This window comes from Epinephelus lanceolatus, chromosome 3, assembly GCF_041903045.1.
Source record: "Epinephelus lanceolatus isolate andai-2023 chromosome 3, ASM4190304v1, whole genome shotgun sequence".
In the NCBI taxonomy this organism is placed as follows: Eukaryota; Metazoa; Chordata; class Actinopteri; order Perciformes; family Serranidae; genus Epinephelus; species Epinephelus lanceolatus.
Window position 1 is genome coordinate 42,702,378 of NC_135736.1, and position 21,503 is coordinate 42,723,880.

Here is a 21,503-nt window from a genome sequence, read left to right on the forward strand (position 1 = left end):
ACAAAACAAAAAAAAATATGCAAACATATTTTTGCACAATTTAGCTCGGGAACACGAAATGGACATACCATCACCTGTTAAGTTATTATGGCGAACATTTAGCAAAGAGTTGCTTACTGTACACAGTCAGCAGTTATGGAGCAACATTAGCTTTCATTTGGAGTCGTGCTTCTGGCCACTATATAAAGTTAAGTCCAGTTTATTTACTGTCATTTTAGCTCTGCTTTTGGGCTCCACCAAGGTGATTATTTGCTCTTTAGCTGCTAAATGCTCCTCAATGATCACCAGCTAGTCGCTAGCTGTGTCTGTCTGCTGGTTGATGCTAAGTGCACAATGGGTTTAACACTAACCCCAGCCGTGGTTGTGCCATGATCTTTGCCGAACCATAACCAAGTGGTTTCTAGGGGGTGAAAATTGCAGAAATTCAGAGCCTACTATTATGAGCCAACAGTCAGCTGCTGTTTGAAGCAGTGCTGAAGGACCGTCTCAGTGAGCCGCTCTCCTCCTGCTTTCTCTGCCTGGTTAGCACAAGCTAACATAGCAGCAGTAGCATCTGACACCATATGCTTAACAACAATAATCTCACTCCCGCACAGATATGGCACAACTCTGTTGTTAAACACATCAATAACTGTTTCGTAACATTGGGCGTGTGATGCTAACAGTTTTTAATCTCTTGATATATATCTACCAGCTGACTGCTGAAGTTTGTTCTTAATTCTTGGTCTGAAAGCAGCAATTTGAGTTGGGCAACACTCATCTGCTGAGAAAAACATGTTTATGAAATCAAACATGAATCTGTAGGAATAAGATAAGATGTGCTTCATCATAACAAAACAAAAGCCAGATATTCGATGAGTGAAGCAACTGTTAAGAAACTAGCTGTTCCATGCAACTCAGCAGGCGACTATAATGAACAGTAGAGCTAAATGGCTCAGTCTGATACAAACAGGTGGGGATGTGTGTGATAAAAGTAAAGGTTTATTTATTGCCCCACTCGTCTGCCTTAAAGATGCAGGTTAGACATTTTTATAACTGCTGATTCAATAAATTATATCCTATAGTATTCAGAGTATGATGCAGTAAAGGACTGCCATCAATGTAAACAGAGGTTTTGTTGCTATGGTTACTCATGAGATACAAGCTGATACCATCATGAAGCCACCTCACTTAGATTTAGAACTGCAAAATGACAGTTTCTTCTTTTTATTTTTACCTTTTATTGACATTCAGTAACACATTTATTATGTACATTACTTCAATTATTAGTCACATAGTCTCAACCTGAGTGTCTTCTTTTTTTCTGAGATAAAAAGAAAGAAAAACAACAAACCACAAATAAAGAAAAACATAACAAGAACATTAACACACAGTGAGTGAGATGAGGTTGTTGTCAGTATCCAAAGCTAGCAAAATCAAAATCCGGCCTGCGCGGTGTTATATAGTCCATCCATTTCTTCCAACGTGAAATAAACAGGTCTCTTTTGTAATTCACATCCGCTGTCATTCTCTCCGTCCTGCATATGTCCATTGTGATGTCCATCTACATGTTCAGAGTTGGGCTCTCCTGTGAAAACCATGTTTTCGAGGGGGGCTTTTTTGCCTGCCACCAACAAAATACTAAACAGATATTTGTCTCTCTTTGGCCATTCTCCAGGCATGAGTCCAAAAAATAAAATTTTACTGTCCATAGGCAGGTGGCAAGTCGGGAGTTACCTTCATAGTGGGATTTTTGGCATGGTGTAATAAAATACTTTATCAGGCTTTTCCGGCCAAATTCCCTCCAACTCTGTGAGCTGCTACATTTCCATTGATAGGCACATATTGTCACCCATCCTTTCTCCGTTATATCTATTCCTCCCTCCATTGTCCTTTATGAAGACCTGAGATGATACCCCGATCTTTATTTGAACCATATGCCCTTTTAAACAGGTCTAACAGCTGTTTGCTTGATTCTGATACACATTTTATCTTGTCACTGACAAAATGTCTCATCTGTAAGTAGCGATAGAAATCCTGAGCTTCTAGTTCATATTTCTCTTTAATCCGTAGTAGTGTAGTAGTGTACCTTCCTTCATTATCTTACATAGAGCTGTTATTCCTTTATATGTCCAATCCTTGAATCGAGTATCTAATTTATTTGGGGCAAAATGTGTATCATATGCACACCACTTAAGGGTTGTTATATCCTCTTCTAATTTGTATTCTGTTATTACTGCTTTCCAAGTTTTCAGAGTTAATTTGATGCATGGGTTTTCTATATTTTTTATGAAGTCTTGCAGGCTACTGTCAGCTATTGCTTGTATGGGAATGGAGGTCAGGCCCTCTTCAATGCTTTTCCACTGAGCATCATATGAAGGATTACACCAGCATATCATAGGCTTTATTTGTGCTGCCCAATAGTACTATGTGAGAGAAAGAAGGCCCCATCCCCCTTTTTCTTTGGTCAATTGTGAAGTCTTAAATCAAATTTGGGGCCTTTTACCTTGCCATATGTATCTGGACAAAATTTTATTCCATTCATTAAATTGTTTTTGGCTTATTTCTATTGGCAGAGTTTGAAATAAATATATTAACTTGGGTAGAATATTTATTTTAATCAAATCTATTCTTGAGGTAAAACTTAGATATGGGATTAGGTTCTATCTCGTTATATCCTCTTTAATTTTCCTTTGTATTGGTGAGTAATTGCGTTCTAATAGTTCTGTGAGGTCCTTTGGTGTTATTACTCCCAGGTATTTAAAATATTCTGTTTGCCATGATAGGTGGCTCTTTCTTGATTTCCTCTGGTGGGCTATAATTGTATTTAAGCAGTTGTGTTTTACTTATATTGATGTTGTATCCTGATAATTGGCCATAGTGCTCAAACGATTGCATCAGTTTAGGTAGAGAGTTTGTTGGATGGCCCAGAAAGACCAAAATATCATCTGCATAGCAGGCTAATTTATGCTCCTTCCCATGAATATTTATGCCTTTTGTTTCTTTATTTTGTCTTATATATTGAGCAAATGGATCCAAGTATAGTGCAAATAATAGTGGTGAACATGCACAACCCTGCCTTGTTCCTCTTTCCAGAAAAAAACTGTTTGATAAGCAGCCATTAACTTTAATTCTGACAGTAGGTTTATTATATAATGCCTGTATTGTTTAAATCATTGTTTCGTGTAGGCCAAATCCATGTAGAACTCGAAAAAGAAAGCTCCAATCCACTGAGTCAGATGCCTTTTCCGCATCAATACTGATTATGATTGCTGTTATTTTATTCTTTTGAATGTGGTTAATAATTTGTAATGTCCGTTGTATATTATCTTGCGTTTGGCGCTCTCGGATGAAGCCTGTCTGATCGTTTATGTATCAAATTAGGTAAGAACATTTCCAATTGTCTAGTTATGATAGAAGTAAACAGCCTATAATCTATATTAAGAACTGATATTGGTCTATACGATCCACATTCTAATTTATCTTTACTTTCTTTTGGGATGGCTGAGATTATTGCTTCTTTCCAGCTGGGTGGTGTTTGTGCTTTCTTTAGGACCCACTTCAGTGTATGAAGCATGACTGGTTTTAGCTCTTCTTTCAGCTCCTACCATTCTGCCGTATAGCCATCTGATCCTGGTGATTTATTTAATTTGAGTTTACTTATTGCTAATTTTAGTTCCTTTTCTGTTATGTCCTCAATCATTGTTTTATTCTGTTCTTCGTTTAACACTGGCAACTCCAAAGAGACCAAATAACTGTATTTCAGCTATGCTGCCCCTCGCCTTTTTAGAGTAAAGAGTCTCATAAAATGTTTCGAAGGCTCCCTGAATTACTGGTTTAATCGCTATATGGTGATTATTTGCTCTTTAGCTCCTAAATGCTCCTCTATGATCACCAGCTAGTCGCTAACTGTGTCTGTCTGCTGGTTGATGCTAAGTGCACAATGGGTTTAACACTAACCCCAGCTGTGGTTGTGCCATGATCTTTGCCGAACCATAACCAAGTGGTTTCTAGGGGGTGAAAATTGCAGAAATTCAGAGCCTACTATTCTGAGCCAACAGTCAGCTGCTGTTGGAAGCAGTGCTGAAGGACCGTCTCAGTGAGCCGCTCTCCTCCTGCTTTCTCTGCCTGGTTAGCACAAGCTAACATAGCAGCAGTGGCATCTGACACCATATGCTTAACAACAATAATCTCACTCCCGCACAGATATGGCGCAACTCTGTTGTTAAACACATTAATAACTGTTTCGTAACGTTAGGCATGTGATGCTAACAGTTTTTAATCTCTTGATATATATCTACCAGCTGGCTGCTGAAGTTTGTTCTTAATTCTAGGTCTGAAAGTGGCAGTTTGAGTTTGGCAACACTTATCTGCTGAGTAAAACATGTTTATGAAATCAAACATGAATCTGTAGGAATAAGATAAGATGTGCTTCATCTCTGCAGTAAAAAGAAGAAACAGATATGTTGACTTCCAACTGTGGGGTCTCCAGTATGACCCTAAATAAGCCCTGATGAAATTTTTTTAAATAGAAATAAAAATAATATTAAAAAACAAAATCATTTAAAAAAAAAAAAAAAAAAAAATTAAATAAATAAAATAAAAAAATTAAAATAAATATAAATAAATAAAATCAAATAAATACATATAGATGGATACAATTAAAATAGTAATAATAATAGTGTATAATAAATAAATAAATAAATAAAACAAAAATAAATAAAATGAAATCAGTCTTTCCTTGTAGTCCCCGGTCCGATCCTTATTCACCTGTTCCCTCGTTTTTCTCTCTGTGCGCCATGATAAACGTCGGATCTGCTCCAATAAATTCTCCGGGCATTTGATGACCGTTCCCGGGAATCCCCTCTTTGCCATGTCGTCAGTGGCCTCCTCCACCGAGCCATATAACACAGTTCCCTCCGGATAAAAGACTGTCATCTTTGCTGGGAATGGGGTTTGGAACTGGATTTCACCTCTGCATATTCTCTCTGCTGCTCCAGAACCACAGGTGCATAGTCATGATCCAGGTTAATGCTGTTTCCCAGGTACTCAAACCCATGTTTCTGTCAGGTTAGTTTTAATATTTCTTCTTTCCTTCTGTAGCTGGCCATTTTGGCAATGATGGATCATGGTGCCGCCTTGACACCAGAGCGCGGTGCGCTCTCTCAACTCGTAGCTCAGCGGAGTCAGGCAGCTCGAGTTTATCCCTTAATAAACGTTCCACAAAAGCAACCATCGACGTAGCGTTATCTTCCGATCCCTCTTTGACACCATGTATTCTGATATTTTCTCTTCTGGACCGTCCCTCCAGGTCCGTCAGCCTGGTCTCCATTTTGGTATGCAGTTTGAGCATCTCTGTTACTGCTTCCCCATTAGCCAGTATTTGAGTTTCAGCTTCTATGATCCTTTCTTCTGCCTCTTCCACCCTCTTGTTTGTTTTATTTATTTCCTCTCTAATTCCGTTCAGCTGCGCATCATTGACTTTCCTGAATTCCCTGAGTTCTTTAAGTATAAGGTCCAGGCTCACGTTGCTAGCTTGTTCCCCTTCGTCTGTTAGCATGTCGTTATCCTCCATGGCGCTGCTAGCAGGTGAAGTCTGGTCGACTCCGTCTCCCTCGTGTAACTCGTAGCTTTCTGTATAATGTTAGATTTCTTACTGATTTTTCCTCTTGGCATCTTGAAGCCCTCAGTCTTATTTCTTGCTGTCGCAAATTTGTTTTCACAAATTCGAGTTGCTATGGGCTGTTTTTAACTCAAATGTCGGGAGCTCGTTCTCCTATGCTGCCATCTTCTAGCTTGCCAAACTGGAAGTCACAAACTGACAGTTTCAACAGAGCTACTTAGTAGGTTTCCTATATCAGGTTTTAATGGACACCCTGCAGCACCCTGCAACCAGAGTCGAGTATTCACCCAGACCATGCTATAAATGTTGCCATCATACTTTTCGGCAAAACTCCAGATATGTAACATTTGTACATTATTACATAGAAGATATGTTAAAACTTTACATTTCTACACATTTCAGCAGCACTGTGGATAATGCATGGTTATGTTAAGCCACAAAAACACTTGGTTAAGGTTAGGAAAAGATCATATTTTGGCTCAAAACACCCAGTTTTGGTGGCACAAGGGCTGTCAAAAATGCTGCTGGTGTTTCGCTACAAAACACCAACTATAGGTGGCACAGTCACTGCAAGAAATGCCACTGATGTCTCACCAAAAAACAACCATTTTCATCTGCTGCTTGGCAGCCATCTTGCCAAGATGTCACACCGTCCTTGTCATCCACCCATGACTTGCAAGTAAAATCATCGGCACCGCTTACTGCAGCAATCCCCATGAACCATGACCTCTCCGGCAACAGTAAACAGCTGGTCAACTGTTTGGCCTGATAGTTGGAGCAGTCCCTTGGACCACTTCCTCCACCCTCTCATCCACAGGCACAGTCCTCAACATCCCTGCAACAATGACGAGGGTATACAGATGGATATGATTATTCTGACTCCGTACTCCAGGACACTGAATTGGACTTTGGACATTTTTGAGAATAAAGTATTGAATTTTAGCTTTGAAAGTGTTCACAACCACACTAAGTGCACAGTGTAGGCCCCAGAACCATTTTGAAGCAAGTTACCTGAAAAGACCTTTGCTAACACTTCTTCCCTTTCTTACTTCTGGTTTGAGAATGACTGACTATTTTCCATTGTTTTGCTTCTTCATTTCACCTGAAATCTTCACATTAAATCTGCAAGTCAGGATGAAGAGTCAAAATACCACTAGATTTCTAAATGGTTTTAAAGAAAACACCTTTGACTGTAAGTAACAGCAATAACAAGATACTACAAAAGTAAGGATCCCTGCATGGTGGAAAGAAATCCAACTAAGTAGTGCTTGATGGTTAAAATGTTCTGTCAGTGTCAGAGACATGCATCTTCGGGAGCTACAACACAACAAAAGCCGAGCATATCTTGAATGGGACAATTGTTTGTACCATCTAAAAACAATGTGACTAAATACATTTTGAAACACAGTATTTGCCTAATTCATTGGGGAGGTAAAAATTATGGCTGAGGTTGTTGACCATTACTGTTGTTATCCAGTTTCAGTCCAGGAGGCAGACACCGTCTCCACATTTGAGAATACGCTTTAAGGGAAAGTGCACCCAAAAATTAAAATTCACCCATTATCTACTCACCCATATGCCGATGGAGGCTCAGGTGAAGTTTTAGAGTCCTCACAACATGTGCGGAGATCCAAGGGGAGAGGGGGTAGCAACATAACTCCACCTAATTGAGGCGTACTGGCAGAACAGTTAAATATCTTTGATAAAGCTTGTAGTTAGGGCTTGCTCAGACTTGCCTTGGACTATTTGGTAGTTAGATGGACTTTGGCCTAGTATGCCTGGGGATGTCCCATGATACACTGACCTTCTCTCTCTGTTTGTACACATTCATGTCCCATTAATGCATGTTACTGACTTGGCTTCTTCCCTGGAACTTTTGTGCGTTCTCAGGACAGTGTGAACTGACTTAAAAAGCCAACTTGGTTGCACCAGGAGGGCAGTCATCAAAAATTCCATGACAGCGATGGCACATCTTACGTCTCTTCTCTTTGTGCTGTGAGTCGGTGAGTAGTTAACAATTTCTAAAGATTTTAGTTTACACTGAGCTTATAGTCTCTTTCAGTTCTCGTGCAATATGAGTTAACCTGCAAGACAGTGGAGCACAAAGGCTCCGGAGAAGAGGCAGAAGAAGTTTGTGACATGCAGTACGGCCGAGTTAGTGGGATGCAGTAGGAGCAAAGGAGAGAGAGAGAGAGAGAGAGAGAGAGAGAGGAGAGAAGGTGCTTGATGTATTGCAGGAGGTCCCCCGGCAGACTAGGCCTAAGTCAGCCTAACTAGGGGCTGGTACAGGGCAAGCCTGAGCCAGCCCTAACTATAAGCTTTGTCAAAGAGGAAAGTCTTAAGTCTAGTCTTAAATGTGGAGACGGTGTCTGCCTCCCGGACCATAACAGGAAGATGATTCCACAGGAGAGGAGCCTGATAGCTGAAGGCTCTGGCTCCTGATCTACTTTTGGAGACTTTAGGGACCACGAGTAACCCTGCGTTCTCAGAGCGCAGTGTTCTGGTGGGATAATATGGCACTATGAGCTCTCTAAGATATGACGAAGCCTGACCATTTAGAGCTTTATAAGTTAGGAGTAGGATTTTAAATTCAATTCTGGATTTTACAGGGGGCCAGTGCAGAGAAGCTAAAACAGGAGAAATATGATCTTGTTTCTTAGTTCCTGTTAGTACATGTGCTGCTGCATTCTGAATTAGCTGGAGAGTTTTTAAAGACTTACTAGAGCTACCTGATAATAGAGAGTTACAGTAATCCAGCCTTCAAATCTTTGTCATCGTCTTTCTAAACGTAGACTATAGCTTTTAATGAGAATTAAAAGACAAATCGTGATCAAATATTTCTCTGAGGTTTCTTACAGTGGTGCTAGAGACCAGAGCAATGGCATTTAGAGAAACTATGTCATCAGATAAAGAGTCTCTGAGGCCAAGAACAATAACTTCAGTTTTCTGAATTTAACATCAAGAAATTAGAAGTCATCCAGGTTTTTAGGTCTTTAAGGCAATTATGAAGTTTAGTTAATTGATTAGTTTCTTCTGGCTTTGTCGATAAATACAATTGTGTATCATCCGCATAACAATGGAAATTTACAGAGTGATTCCTGATGATGTTACCTAAGGGCAGTTTTGGGCAGTAACATGTTACAGTAATAATAAGTATAATATTACTTTTCCCAGTAACGAGGGTTGTGGCGAGTTATTAATCAAATTTAAGTAATAATATTACAGTTACTTACCCCCCAGAAGGCTCGCTACTGTGTTACAATGGGGAACAGCTGATATTCCAATACTGTTGTGAGCAGCGAGCACCACTATCCACCAGATGCGATAGTCAGGTGATAACCATCTTGCAAATAGGGCGATCACCGGTCTTATTTCAACGCCATCTTGGGGATTCAGGCGCTTGTTGAGTGCGACATGCTACGCAGCTGCATAATCAGTGTAGTGCACCAAGGTGGTTTGTATTCGATAATAAACTACATTCTGTGACGGCCCTTGCTTGGCTGCATGGGTTGGTTTAGTTCATGCTATGTTAATGACGTAATTGGTGACATGATGTGTTGTCTTTTCCCCGAGGTCATCAGCTGATTGTCTTGATCACGAGCACCTGGGCCCGGTGCGTGGACAGATATAAGCGGTGCTGGCCGACGCCGCGCGCTCTCTCTCTCCCGACTCTTCGCCAGCGCCCCTACTTTTGTTTGGCTTTTCTGTTTATTTAGGTTATCTCCACAACATCACATCTCGCATGCTCCACACATCCACATGTACACTACTGATCACACTGACTAACACATCCCATACCTGCATTATGTTTATTTACGTTGCTTTATTTAAATAAATATACTTTTGTATTTGAGTTCGCACTGTGTCTCTCCGCTTTTGTCATTGCCTGCGAGCCGGGTTATGACAATTCACAGAGACATAATAAAAGTGTGACACCGTCTGTCATCATAGAGAGCACCGTCTATTTATCTTTCGCATGTGCACATGCGCATACATCTCTGTCTGTCAAGCCTTAGCTATGTTTAGTGGTGATCACCGAGATTCACACAGGGATGTACTGGGAAAGTAATTTATTATTACATAAGTAACTAGTTACTTTTGGCTGGGAGTAATAAGTAAAGTAACAATATTACTTTTAAAAAGGGTAATTAGTAATAAGTAATATCTTACATGGGCGGCACGATGGTGTGGTGGTTAGCACTCTCGCCTCACAGCAAGAGGGTTGCCGGTTCAATCCTGGGCGTGGGAGCCCTTCTGTGCGGAGTTTGCATGTTCTCCCCGTGTCGGAGGTTCTCTCCGGGCACTCCGGCTTACTCCCACAGTCCAAAGACATGCAGCTTGGGGACTAGGTTAATTGATAACTCTAAATTGTCCGTAGGTGTGAATGTGAGCGTGAATGGTTGTCTGTCTCTATGTGTCAGCCCTGTGATAGTCTGGCGACCTGTCCAGGGTGTACCCTGCCTCTCACCCGATGTCAGCTGGGATAGGCTCCAGCCCCCCCGCGACCCTCAAGAGGATGAAGCGGTTAGAAGATGAATGAATGAATGAATGAATAATATCTTACATTTTTTGAGTAACAAGCCCAACACTGCCTAAGGGAAGCATATATAGAGTGAACAGGATAGGTCCAAGCACAGAACCTTGTGGAACTCCAAAAAAAACTTTAGTACGTAAAGATGATTCATTATGAACATGAACAAACTGAAAACAATCAGATAAATAAGATTTAAACAGCTTAGTGCAGAACCTTTTAGGCCAATTAAATGTTCCAGTCTCTGTAGCAGAATATGATGGTCAATTGTGTCAAACGCCGCACTAAGATCTAATAAAACAAGTACAGAGACGAGTCCTTTGTCTGAAGCAATCAGAAGATTATTTGTAATTTTAATTAGTGCTGTGTCAGTGCTATGATGCACTCTAAATCCTGACTGGAATTCCTCAAATAAATTATTATCATAGAGAAAGTCACACAGCTGGTCTGCGACTACTTTCTCAAGGATCTTTGAAAGAAAGGTAACGTTTCACTTAAAAAAACTACCAACAACATACACCATTTCTCGCTCATAAATTGAATCTGAAAGTCCTCCAGCAGCAATCAGTACTGATTTTACGCAGTTTTAAGAATTAAAAAAAAGTAAAAAAAATACCACAATCCATCTTGTGAGCAGCTGTTAGAGTCCAAGTAAGGTTAAATTTGACTTGATTTGACTTGTCAAATTACATAGCTGCATCTGTGAGCATACAGAGCTGTGAGAACAGCCTCCACTCTCCAAACCCCTCTACACACACACACACACACCAAGCACTGGCCCTCAGCAGGGCCATTCACATTTTAGCATTTTTGTGAAAGTTTTAATTCTGCACCCGTACTACGAGATACCATTAAGGGACACTTTTACCAATCTTTAGACAATGGACTTAGGGCGTTTTCATGTTAGGTAATGTATTGATTCGTTCCATGCCTGAGTACGATTGCTCCTGGTCCACTCCGCCGCCACTCAGCGTTCACATTGTTGTTCCATAACCAAGAACACCTGCATCATCATTTTTGTTGTGCTACAGTGTAGAAAAGGGCACTACACTCGGACACCGCTGCCCCTGGGACTGTCATCAGCTTTGAGCAGATCTCCCTCTCGCCGGAGCTCTGACTGCAGGTCAAAGGTAGCAGTGAAGCTGGAACCAGGTCTATTCGTGGTGCGCTGCTATTGATGTAGAGGCATCAGTATTAAATTGAGACTGTTTCATAACAGGTTACAAGCTCCCTGTAGTTGCGTACCAGAGTATGCATGAACCATACTCACAGTGTTCAAACTAATCAAGAGAACTGAACTTTGGGGTGTACTTAGATTTAGGCCCGGCTCCCTGATGTGAAAGCCCCCTTGAGTAATATCTGTGTTCATGCACAGTGGTGTCAGTTCCATGTTGGTTTCATCTGCCTAATGCAGCTGAGCTGAGGACAGTTTTTCTTTCCTCTTTGTATATCACAGTCTTTTTCATGACACTTGATAAGTCATATCCAAATTTGCAAACCTGTGGACCTTTGTAGCCAATGGGGTTGTGTTGATAAACCTTTATGAGGTGATTGGTGGCTCAGAGGCCAACAGGACAGTGTGAACAGATTTAAAAAGGTGCCACTATAGAACCAGGAGGGCAGTCATTGGAAGAGATGGGTGGCGTAACACGTCTTCTCCTTTTGCTGTGGGCCGGTGAGTATTGTTCACACATCCTAACTTTAACCATTCTATATGCTTTGAAATAGTATTCAGTGTGTTTTGAGTTGAGTTAATCCATCAGAAGTGCTGTTACTCCACCTCTCACTCTTTCTTTGTGTTAAGACATGTATTTCATATTCTAAAAACAGTCTGAGTTATCAGTCAATAACATTTTTAAATCGATTCCAAAATGTAGAGGAAGCCAGTGTGATGAGCCAGTGTGGTCTCTTCCTCTGATGTTCATTCATATCCTGACAGCTGAACTCTAGATCAGTTGGAGGTGTGAAGTGGCCTCAGTTGTGGACCTTCTGTCTTTTCTGAATGGCTCTTGTCTTTTCTAGAGAAGCCAGTTAGAAGTTTTGGTAGGTGGTGTGATGCAGCTCTGAGTGATATGGAGCAGATCCAGGGGTTGAGACAGCAGATGGTGGATGGCATTAAGAGCATAAAGATGTCAGGCCCTTTACTTCAAGCAAACTCAAACTGTGGTGCCTGCAGTTTGGTGTGTTGCACCAGATGTTGTGGCCATCATACTGTGTGCTCAAAGGGAGATAAGCTATAGCGAATGATTAGCTCTCACATCAGAAAGTGTCTGGGAGCCCCACACTACCTCAGCAGTATATGGAAAAGGGATTTTGGAGCCATTTTTCTGAACAGTTCTGAACAGGCAATTCATACAAGATTAAAGGGACACTCTGCTGACTTTCAACCAGCTTTGTGTCATAACAATATGGATAGTATGTGTATGGAATGTGTTAAACTTCCACCATCTTACCAGTGCCTACATCTGCCTGCTTCCCTCTCAGGCAGCTGCTCAAGCTTCAGGCTGCATCTTTCTACTGCCAGGATGGCCCAGTTTAAATATATAAATAAAATATACTTATAAATATACTTTAAAGACACTGACGCATTTTATAATGCCACCCGTTGTTTAGTGTTGTTTTAGGTCGTTGCGCAAATCGTCACATATCATAGGGCTGGGCGATATTACTTAAAATCAATATCACGATTAATTGAAGCTTTTACTTCGATTACGATTAATAATTGATTATTTTGTTATTTACAAAAAAACAAAACCTTTTTTTTTTGGGGGGGGGGGGGGGGGGTAAATATACTCGACTATTATTCTTAAATCCTTTGCATATTGTGTGGCATTTGTAAAGGCCTGTGACAGCAACAGTTGCTTTGTGGAAGGACTAGTTGTCAGACGCTTGTCAGTCTCCATCTTTTTTGTCCCCCCTCTATTAAAGATGAAAGGAGGCTGAAAATTACGGGACGTCTGTTCTGATGATAAGTCACTGGTCCTGAAATGTGTGTTTCTCTTCTATAACACAAATTCTACATCTCCAAGGCGACGTCTCTCCACATTTAGGCTTCCTTCGCCTTTCAAACGGGGCAGAGCTCCATGAGAAACAGTAGGAAAGACACAGCCCGAGGGGAACCTACAGGCGTTTCTCAATACTCAAGGTCAGTAGTTCGGACTTGTGGACTTGGCAAGTTCGGAGTTGGCAAGTCCACGCGAGAGTCTGGACTTCCCAAGAACGGGAGGACAGGAGTACAGTCATTTCTGCTTTTGGAACAGCAGCGTTGTATAGCCTACATGCATTTAGAAAGAAACAATATAAACACAGCCCAGACCTGCGGCTTTTCATAGACATTGTAATATTTTAATAAAATGTCTTATTAAACCTTTTCCCTGCAGCTGGCTTCTGATTATAATCAAAAGTCAGGTGCAGGGGGAAAAGTTTGTGGAGAGTTGGTGGTTATTGTGATTGTGAGCATTGGCGAGTTGGAAATCAAAAATCAATAATTGACATGGATGGGAGAAGGCGTGCAGTTATTGCAGCAGGATTGCTGTAGGCTACCTGCAGGCTGAGGAGGAGGCTGCCCAGCTGAGGAGGCAGATCCCAAAAAGACAGCGGAGAATGAGGCGGAGGATGAGGATGAGGATGAGACGTGATGAGACGAATGAAAAGTTCAAAGAACTCATTATGCAGAGTGACCCAGTTTCAAGTGTTGTAATCATCATATACATGAATATGTATTGAGTATTAATTGATTAATTTACACGTAGGCTACATGTAAGCAGCATTTAAATGTTGTCATGGTAGAACTAATTTTAACACCTTTCACTAGTGTACTAGTCTAATCTATAACAACACACAGCAACTTGTAAATATGAAACAACAACATATAAAACAAACTATCTGAAAAGTAACTATAGCTATTAAATAAATGTAGTATGAGTAGAATGTACAGTATTTCCCTCTAAGTATAAAGTAGCACAAAATGGAAATACCCAAAGTACAAGTACATCACATTTGTACTTAAGTACAGTAGCTACTTGAGTAAATATACTTAGTTACTGTCTATCACTGCATTTGTCTCATCATTATGCTTTCTGTCTACATTTTTATGGAGACTTGACAGTTTACTTGGTGCACCTAGAAAAAACAAAAGCAGTTTAATGTTGTATTAAGTCTGACATTTTATTGAAGTGTTGAGTTGTAGATTGTGGTGCTGTTGAACTGTACTGGATTACACTGACAGCAGTTACTCCGTGGTGCTGTGCGCCGGATGAAAAAACAAGCGTGTCGCACCGAATGTGCGCCACTACGGCATCGCTTTGGTTTGTGAATGCACTTGACGCACGTCTACATTGAAAGTAATGGGTTTGTGCATGCAAAACACGCTACATCTGAACTCCCCCCATGCACACACACACACATGCTTTAACCAAGGCCAAAATCACCCAGGTGGCCCGCCTTTGTCTTAGATAGGCTGGGAAAACCCTGTGTTTGGGATCAAGCTGCTCGAGTTGATTTGTTGGCTCGGTGTTTGTGCTTGTCTCCTCCATGTAGGCAGCGTCAGTCTCGCTTTGAGTGAATGCAGACTAGATGGAGGGGGCGGAGTCACGTGACTTACACGGCATAGTTTTTTTTTTCATGGGGACAGCACAGGGAAAGTAATACCCAAAATCACTGTCATGAGTAAAGCCCTATTCGGACGGGATTAGTACGTAGGGTAAAGTAATAATTACCAGAAATTTTAGTCCCGTCCGAATGTGCCATGTATCATTACCGCACGATGTCAGTAAAGATTGCCACGGCTTTTACCTTCTGTAAAAGGGTCCCGGACCAGCAGTAAATATGTGTGTAGATATTTCGTCATATCCTGTTTACAAGTGGTTTTTCCAGACTATAGAATAGGACTGACAACCTCTCCAATGTCTCATGTCACTATTTGTCGGCTTTTTATGATGCCTTTTTTTTTTTTGCGGATGCACTGCTGCTGCACTGCTGCTGCGCCGTGTCTTAAGTTGAATTTACAATAATTTCACAATAATAAATTAGATCATCTTTTGGTCTATAATATTGTTGGCTATATTACGCATTTTAATAAAAAAACAACAACAATAAAAAAAAAATAAACACCGAAATATTTACTGGAAACTTTTTTTTTTTTATTGATACTCCTCCTCTCTGACAGAGGACACAACAGAGCCGGTTATCACACAGTTAAAACACAAATAAAAGCCTAGTAATGAAACATAACTTACCACAATCACCTCGGCTGCAGTGTTTTTGCATCAGAGTCCAATCTAAGTGGGATCTGCCCGAATTTGACAAGCGAACAGTCACGTTACGGACACAAAAACAGCATTACGCACATGACGACAGGAGGGGACAGCAGTGCCTGAATGGATTTACCCCTCCCACTTGTGGTAGTTTTACTGATATTTCTTATGCTGTGCGAATTGGCCATCAATATTACCAACGTCCTGTGGTAAAGTGACATTACCCCACATGCCCATGTAAAACTAATCCTGTCCGAATTAGAGGTCAGTCAGTTAGAGGGTCTGAATGTTGGTTTCGGTATATTTTCGGTTAATTGCCCAGCCCTAACATATCAGCTCTTTGTCAGTGGCCTTACAGGTCTACATATCACACGTCAGATAGCTCCCTGCTTCTGCTATTGACATTCCAGGGTGCTGCAGCCAAGGTCGGGACATCAACAAAGCACATGGTTAGGTTTAACAAAAACATCGTTTGGTTCTACATTCATACAGGAAGTGAACACTGGGCTCTCAGGTGAAAGTCCTGGCTTTGTTGGACCCATCCACCCCCAATTATAAAAAACTGTGAAACTAGGCATCAGTGGAATGCTCATAACACTTTCACAGTTCATCATGTGTATTGATAACTTTCTAGAGAGTGAATAAGTTGTTCTCTACAACAGCACTGTTTAAACTTACAGGAGGACATTTGTGTTTCAGGTGTCACAGTGAGCACCGTGGTGGATCTGCAGAAGAGAATTATTGGAGGTCAAGACTGTGGACAAAAAGAGCGTCCTTACCATGTGAAGTTGAGGATAACTGATGGTGCCCATGAGATGTTTTGTGGTGGCTCTCTGATCAGTGACCGCTGGATTCTGACTGCAGCACACTGCCAGGAGCCAGGATGGTGAGAAAGTGACAGTTTTACTTGAACCAGTAATAATATATTTCTCACTCACATATTCAGTGTGAAAGTCCTGAAGCAGCAATCAACAATGATTTGATGTAAATTCCCAAAATAAGGACATCAGTGCTTATGTTCATGTTGATTAATTATATTCTAGGAAAATATATGCAACTTTAGGTGTGCATCCAGGGCCAGGAACACCAGTGGAAATCAAATCAGCACCTGTCGTCTTTAAGCGCAAAGATGTCTTGAAGATAGACAGGATTCATGACATCATGCTGCTGAAGCTACCTGAACGTACTAAGATTAAACCTGTGGAACTTCCTGACTGTAACAGTTGTCCCAAAATGTGAGTTGTGTTCTTTCCCCTTTATTAAGTCTGAAAGCTCAGCTGCTGAAGAGCTCAAAGTTTGAAATTCCTCTGGGAATCTTTTTAAATGTGAAATCATCAGTGGTAAAGTAGTTTGTCTTTTGAATTACTTCAATTTATGTTACAATAACATTCTTTTAATTGTTTTTGTATTGTATTTCAGAGATGATACAGTTCAGATTGCAGGTCATGGAGCCACAACTAAAGGCCCAAATAATGAAAGACGTAAGATTAATCTTGTTTATTTTAAAATAACAGTTTTCTATGTTTAGTAAGTGTTCTTGGATTTGTTTGTATGTTTGGTCACACTGCTGACATATCTTTACATTTAATCCATTTTAATTTAGTTTTAAATTGACTAGTTTTTAAAAGACGTTCTTTTCAAGCCTTACTCTGCACATTTTAAGATGTATAGGAAATTAATTTAATAATATATTTTTTTGTAATAAAACAGATGAATAATGTCATTTAAAGATGCTCCTTGATATTTAAAAACATCTTGAAATGTGTTTGGATGCATTTGATAGAAAAAAAATAAGTGTAAATGATTCATTTGTTGGTGAAATTAATTTGTGTGTTAAGAAGATAATTATTTATTTTTGTAGTAAAGAAACTTTTTTTTATTTCCATCTAGTGGATGATGTATCTGCTACTCTCCAGTGTGCAAACACCAAGGTTGTTGACTGTCGGGGGCTCAGAGCCTGTGTGGAGAAGCGTGGCCCACAGTTTTATGCATCTAAACGTGATCAACACTTGTTCTGTTGCCAAGAAGAAAACGTGGATATCAGTCCTGTAAGTTGGTTTGTCTTTTAACCATGGATCGTTTCCACAAGTTATTTCAAGTTTTACCACTTTAATATAAATAATCATTTCAATAAATTATGCAAATATCTGTATTAAACAATATAAACATGTCTCTCACAGGGTGACTCTGGTGGAGGAGTGGTGTACAATGACATGATTTACGGCGTCATTTCTTTCCATGGCAATGACTGTGTTGAAGCAGCTGCAGTGATGGACGTCTGTGGATACAAAGAGTGGATCATACGCAAAACTGGCAGTATCTTCACTAAAAAGGTCAAAACGTTGCCATGTTTTGGCCGTTTTTAACTGTAAAATGTCCTGCCATTTAACAGACATTTCCATCGATTGGTTCACATTAAATGTTCAGCTGTTACTTGTAAAACCCTTTAAGACAAAAAATGTCATGATTCTGCAACATAGCTTCACAAGGTAGTGTCTAAGTTTCTAATTCAACAGATTTTCTATGTTACCATACATTGTGTAGAAAATCTTCAAAGGGACAAACACTACAGTCTGCTGCTTTTTAAACAATGCTGATAAAAATGATAAATGACTTTTCTCTCACAAGATTGTGTCTGTTAAAATAAAATTACAATGCATCACAATCATTGTTTAACAGGTTGCTGTTGTTTGTATTATTGATCCTCAAAAAAAAACATCTTTTAACTTGCAAGTACAGATATTATTTGACCACTTGAGGCGTCAGAAACAAGTTGTAATAGTTCATTTACACTTTTGGCAGTTCAGGAGGATTGTTATCATGGACACCTGATAAATGTAAGTCTAAATATTAACTCTCCTTAAAGCTGTGTTTTTTTGTCTTGACCAACTCCTGAGGCTGATAATTGGCTATTGTTAACCGGTTAGCTAACCGTGTCTGTCTGCTGTCTGGCACTGAGCAGACAGAGTACAGTGGGTTTATAAAGCTTTTTTGCCTGCTGTGTGTGAATCATTAATAATGATTCAACTGATGCTTCACACACATCTCCAACCCAGCAGCACAGTAGACCTATACAATTACAGCAGGTTCAGGTGGACAATGTCAGAGAACTGTTTTTACAGAACGTTATGATGTCACTGTGAAGTTAGTATCTGAATTATTAAGTTATGACAAAAACAGCCTGCCACCCTCACAGCAGACATATAGAAGAGAATAAAGTGTTTAGAAAAAAGGGAGCTAATTTAAATCATATATTTTGCAATTGCAATTTATTTATTTAATTATTTTGATTAATAAACAATGTACAATGTATTACAATCTAGTAGGAGATCCAATTTTTCCAATTCAATTTTATTTATAAAGCCCAATATCACAAATCACAATTTGCCTCAGAGGAATTTACAGCATACGACATCCTTCAGACCCTCACAGTGGATAAGGAGAAACTCCCCCCAATAAAGTAGAGATGACAGTGTGTTACTTCAAATCTAGACATGTATCTGATCTGACACTTGAACTGGACTGTATTCATCATTAGTATCATTAATGACACCTGTGTTTCTTCTGAGAAGTCAAAATGTTTGCCATGAAAAAGGTCAAATCAGAACCTCTCTAACAGACTCTTCATGAAAATGTAACTTAATCGTCTTCTAAGTTTGACAAAGGTAGTATTTATTGCAGGACTGAAGAAATAGTCATTCCCAACTGCTCCAATTATTTAGTTATTTATTAATGCTTACAATACTCAGTAACAAGATGCTGTGGAAAGCCTGGACTTCAGGTCATTCTAGCAAATTTCTTTCTTAATTCTTGGTCTGAAAGTGGCAGTTTCAGTTAGGCAGCACTTACCTGCTAAGTAAAACATTTTTAATGAAATCAAACATGAATCTGCCTTAAAGATGCAGTTTAGACATTTTTATAACTGCTGATTCAATAAATTACATCTACTGTGTGAATCACAACGCTGAATTTATCAACAGGTGAGGCAGTTGCCGTTGTGGAGGATATTTCTCGTCAACTCAGAGCTCATAGAACCCATTGGCTCAGCTATGAGCCTAGAAAATAACAATCTGCTAACAAGAATGAAAGTCAATAACACTGCTTATGGTAGATCACTCTGATTGGCTGTTCAGGTTTTATTTCCTCACCCCTGTAGCGAGTGAATCTGCCTGTAGTGAAACCAGGGCTAACTGGTGCTTCCTCCTCAGGCTCCACTTCACTCAGCTGCCCGACAGACCCGCTGCTTCTTCCCATTTTAACCTGAATAACAAACTGAGGCTAGTTAGCCTCAGCTAGCTTCCCAGCTAGCCCCGGCTCTCTGTTTGGATCCAACCGGAGCACCGAGCCCTGGTTTGTTATTCAGGTTAAAGAACAAACAAAAAGTACATGCTACTTGGCCGTCGGATGTAGTCTTTGTAGTGTGTTCAAATGCAACTGACACAGGGCGACATGAGGCGACGTAGATTACGCAACAGTTGGCTTTCGTCGCTGCTAGTTCTTTGATGCACCTTTAGGTAGTGTGTTGAAATGTGAATGGGATGTGAGATGATTGATTATGTGATACAAAGCCAGGGTAAGTTCAGAGAGCTCTCGGAGTAGATCTTGCAGCTTGTGTATTCAGGGCTGCCAACTTTTCAAAAAACCTTGGAGTGAGATTTGGTGGGGCCAACCGAAATTTTGCCACATACACTGCAATTTTTTGTATGGCCCATTCAGCGTCATTACCATACAACAAAAACTTTTTTTGTTTGTTTGTTTTTAAATATACCATTTTCCATACATCAGTAGTTCTCAATGTATTAGCCTAACTCAGAATGTACCAACTGAACCAACTGACCCAACAGTAAGACATAAGACACAGCATGGCTCAGATTTGTGCATGTTTACTTTGGGATTCTGTATAAAAATAAAGTAAACAGACATGCAACATCATGCAAGAAATATTTAAATAAAAATGAAAACCCCCAAAAGCTATGTTACTGTGATATTTTTGAACATCCCCAGACTACATGCAGCTAATACCAATTTAAATTAAAAAAAAAAAAAAAAAAAAAATCAAAGTTTAACCATTTATACAAACAATTCCCAAAATAGGGAGGCTACTGTCAAAGTCCTTAAGATCTGTGTGCTTTGTTGTAGGCTACTTGCTTATGGCCTTTTTTGAGGCCTTGATGATTTCTGGGGAGGGCTCCCACGTGAAGCAGGACTCCAGGCCAGCCATCTTTATTGTCATTATTGATGACAGGGTTCCATCCAGAGCCAGGCTGTTCCTGGTTTTAGTCTCTCTCTCTCTGCATCTGCATTGGAGTGGGGTAACACCAGGACCAGCTTTGCAATGGTGGCAAGCCTTATGAACAGACTAAACCCTGTCACCTATGAAGAATGAACCAAGAACACAGTGGAAAAAAAATCTCACATTCCTTTGAAAGATGAGTGAAGGTTGATAATTAATTTTGTCTAAAACAAAATGTACGCACCTACTGTATATGATGCTTTATACATACATAAATTATTCTAATTTGTATATACTACTATATATACAGTAATTAATATACAATTATAAAGCAGCATAGAGGAATGGTTTTGTATAGATAAAACAGACAAAATTAATTAGGCATCAACCTACAGTATACTTTTACAGCTGCATTGAAACCTCAAAATAATATGTACAAAGCTCTTGAAATGCCTTTAAATGATCTCACAACACACAAAAAACAATTATGCAAACGTTACTTAAAGTTTAAGAGCACAAACACTTAACATACATACTTGAAAAGAGCGGGGGAAATCGATCTTCTTCTTCTTCTTCTTCTTCTTCTCCTTCTTCTTCTGAGTGCAGTCCCGGTGTCAAATGGGCCACAGCGCCACCAACATCCAATGTAGCAGTCGGGAGGTGTATTGCGCACTGAAACAGGGACTTTTTTTGTTTTGGCTCAGACGGACACTTCAGCGTGAGAAATCGGGGGTGTGGCGTGAGAGCGTGTGAAGCCAATCAAATGCGTGTGTCTCATGGCCAATGCGTGAGAGTTGGCAGCCCTGGTATTACAGTCTCCATCCTGTAGTATTCAGGGCCATTTTGATGCAAGTTACCTGAAAAGACCTTTGTTCTCTCAAC

At 40.1% G+C, this 21,503-nt stretch overlaps 2 protein-coding genes across 3 annotated transcripts in view; one reads left to right on the plus strand and one right to left on the minus strand.

The window, feature by feature from the left end:
- The window catches only part of sst3b (somatostatin receptor 3b), an 80,610-nt gene extending 65,160 nt beyond the window's left edge, over nt 1–15,450 (minus strand). The window contains exon 1 of the mRNA XM_078166395.1: nt 15,371–15,450. The gene's annotated coding sequence lies outside the window, so the exon portion shown is untranslated. The remainder of the gene's footprint in view (nt 1–15,370) is intronic.
- LOC144462492 (kallikrein-8-like) lies at nt 7,421–18,297 on the plus strand. Of its 2 annotated transcripts, none has more exons than XM_078166399.1 (6): nt 7,421–7,605; nt 16,088–16,274; nt 16,432–16,623; nt 16,808–16,869; nt 17,279–17,436; nt 17,569–18,297. In XM_078166399.1, the coding sequence occupies exons 2-6, from the start codon at nt 16,204–16,206 to the stop codon at nt 17,752–17,754; spliced, it is 669 nt and encodes a 222-aa protein (XP_078022525.1). In that variant the 5' UTR covers nt 7,421–7,605; nt 16,088–16,203; the 3' UTR covers nt 17,755–18,297. The 2 variants fall into 2 exon arrangements, with proteins under 2 accessions (XP_078022525.1, XP_078022524.1); XM_078166398.1 differs by lacking the exon at nt 7,421–7,605 and adding an exon at nt 11,687–11,808 and having other exon boundaries at nt 17,569–18,291.
- The last annotated feature ends 3,206 nt before the right edge of the window (nt 18,298–21,503 follow it).

Excerpts from the sequence above, each read along its gene's own strand:
- LOC144462492 (XM_078166398.1), top strand. The coding sequence starts at position 11,769 with ATGGGTGGCGTAACACGTCTTCTCCTTTTGCTGTGGGCCG. Across the intron at positions 11,809-16,087 it reads TCTCCTTTTGCTGTGGGCCG|GTGTCACAGTGAGCACCGTG; the intron begins GTGAGTATTGTT and ends TTTGTGTTTCAG. Across the intron at positions 17,437-17,568 it reads AAAACGTGGATATCAGTCCT|GGTGACTCTGGTGGAGGAGT; the intron begins GTAAGTTGGTTT and ends TGTCTCTCACAG.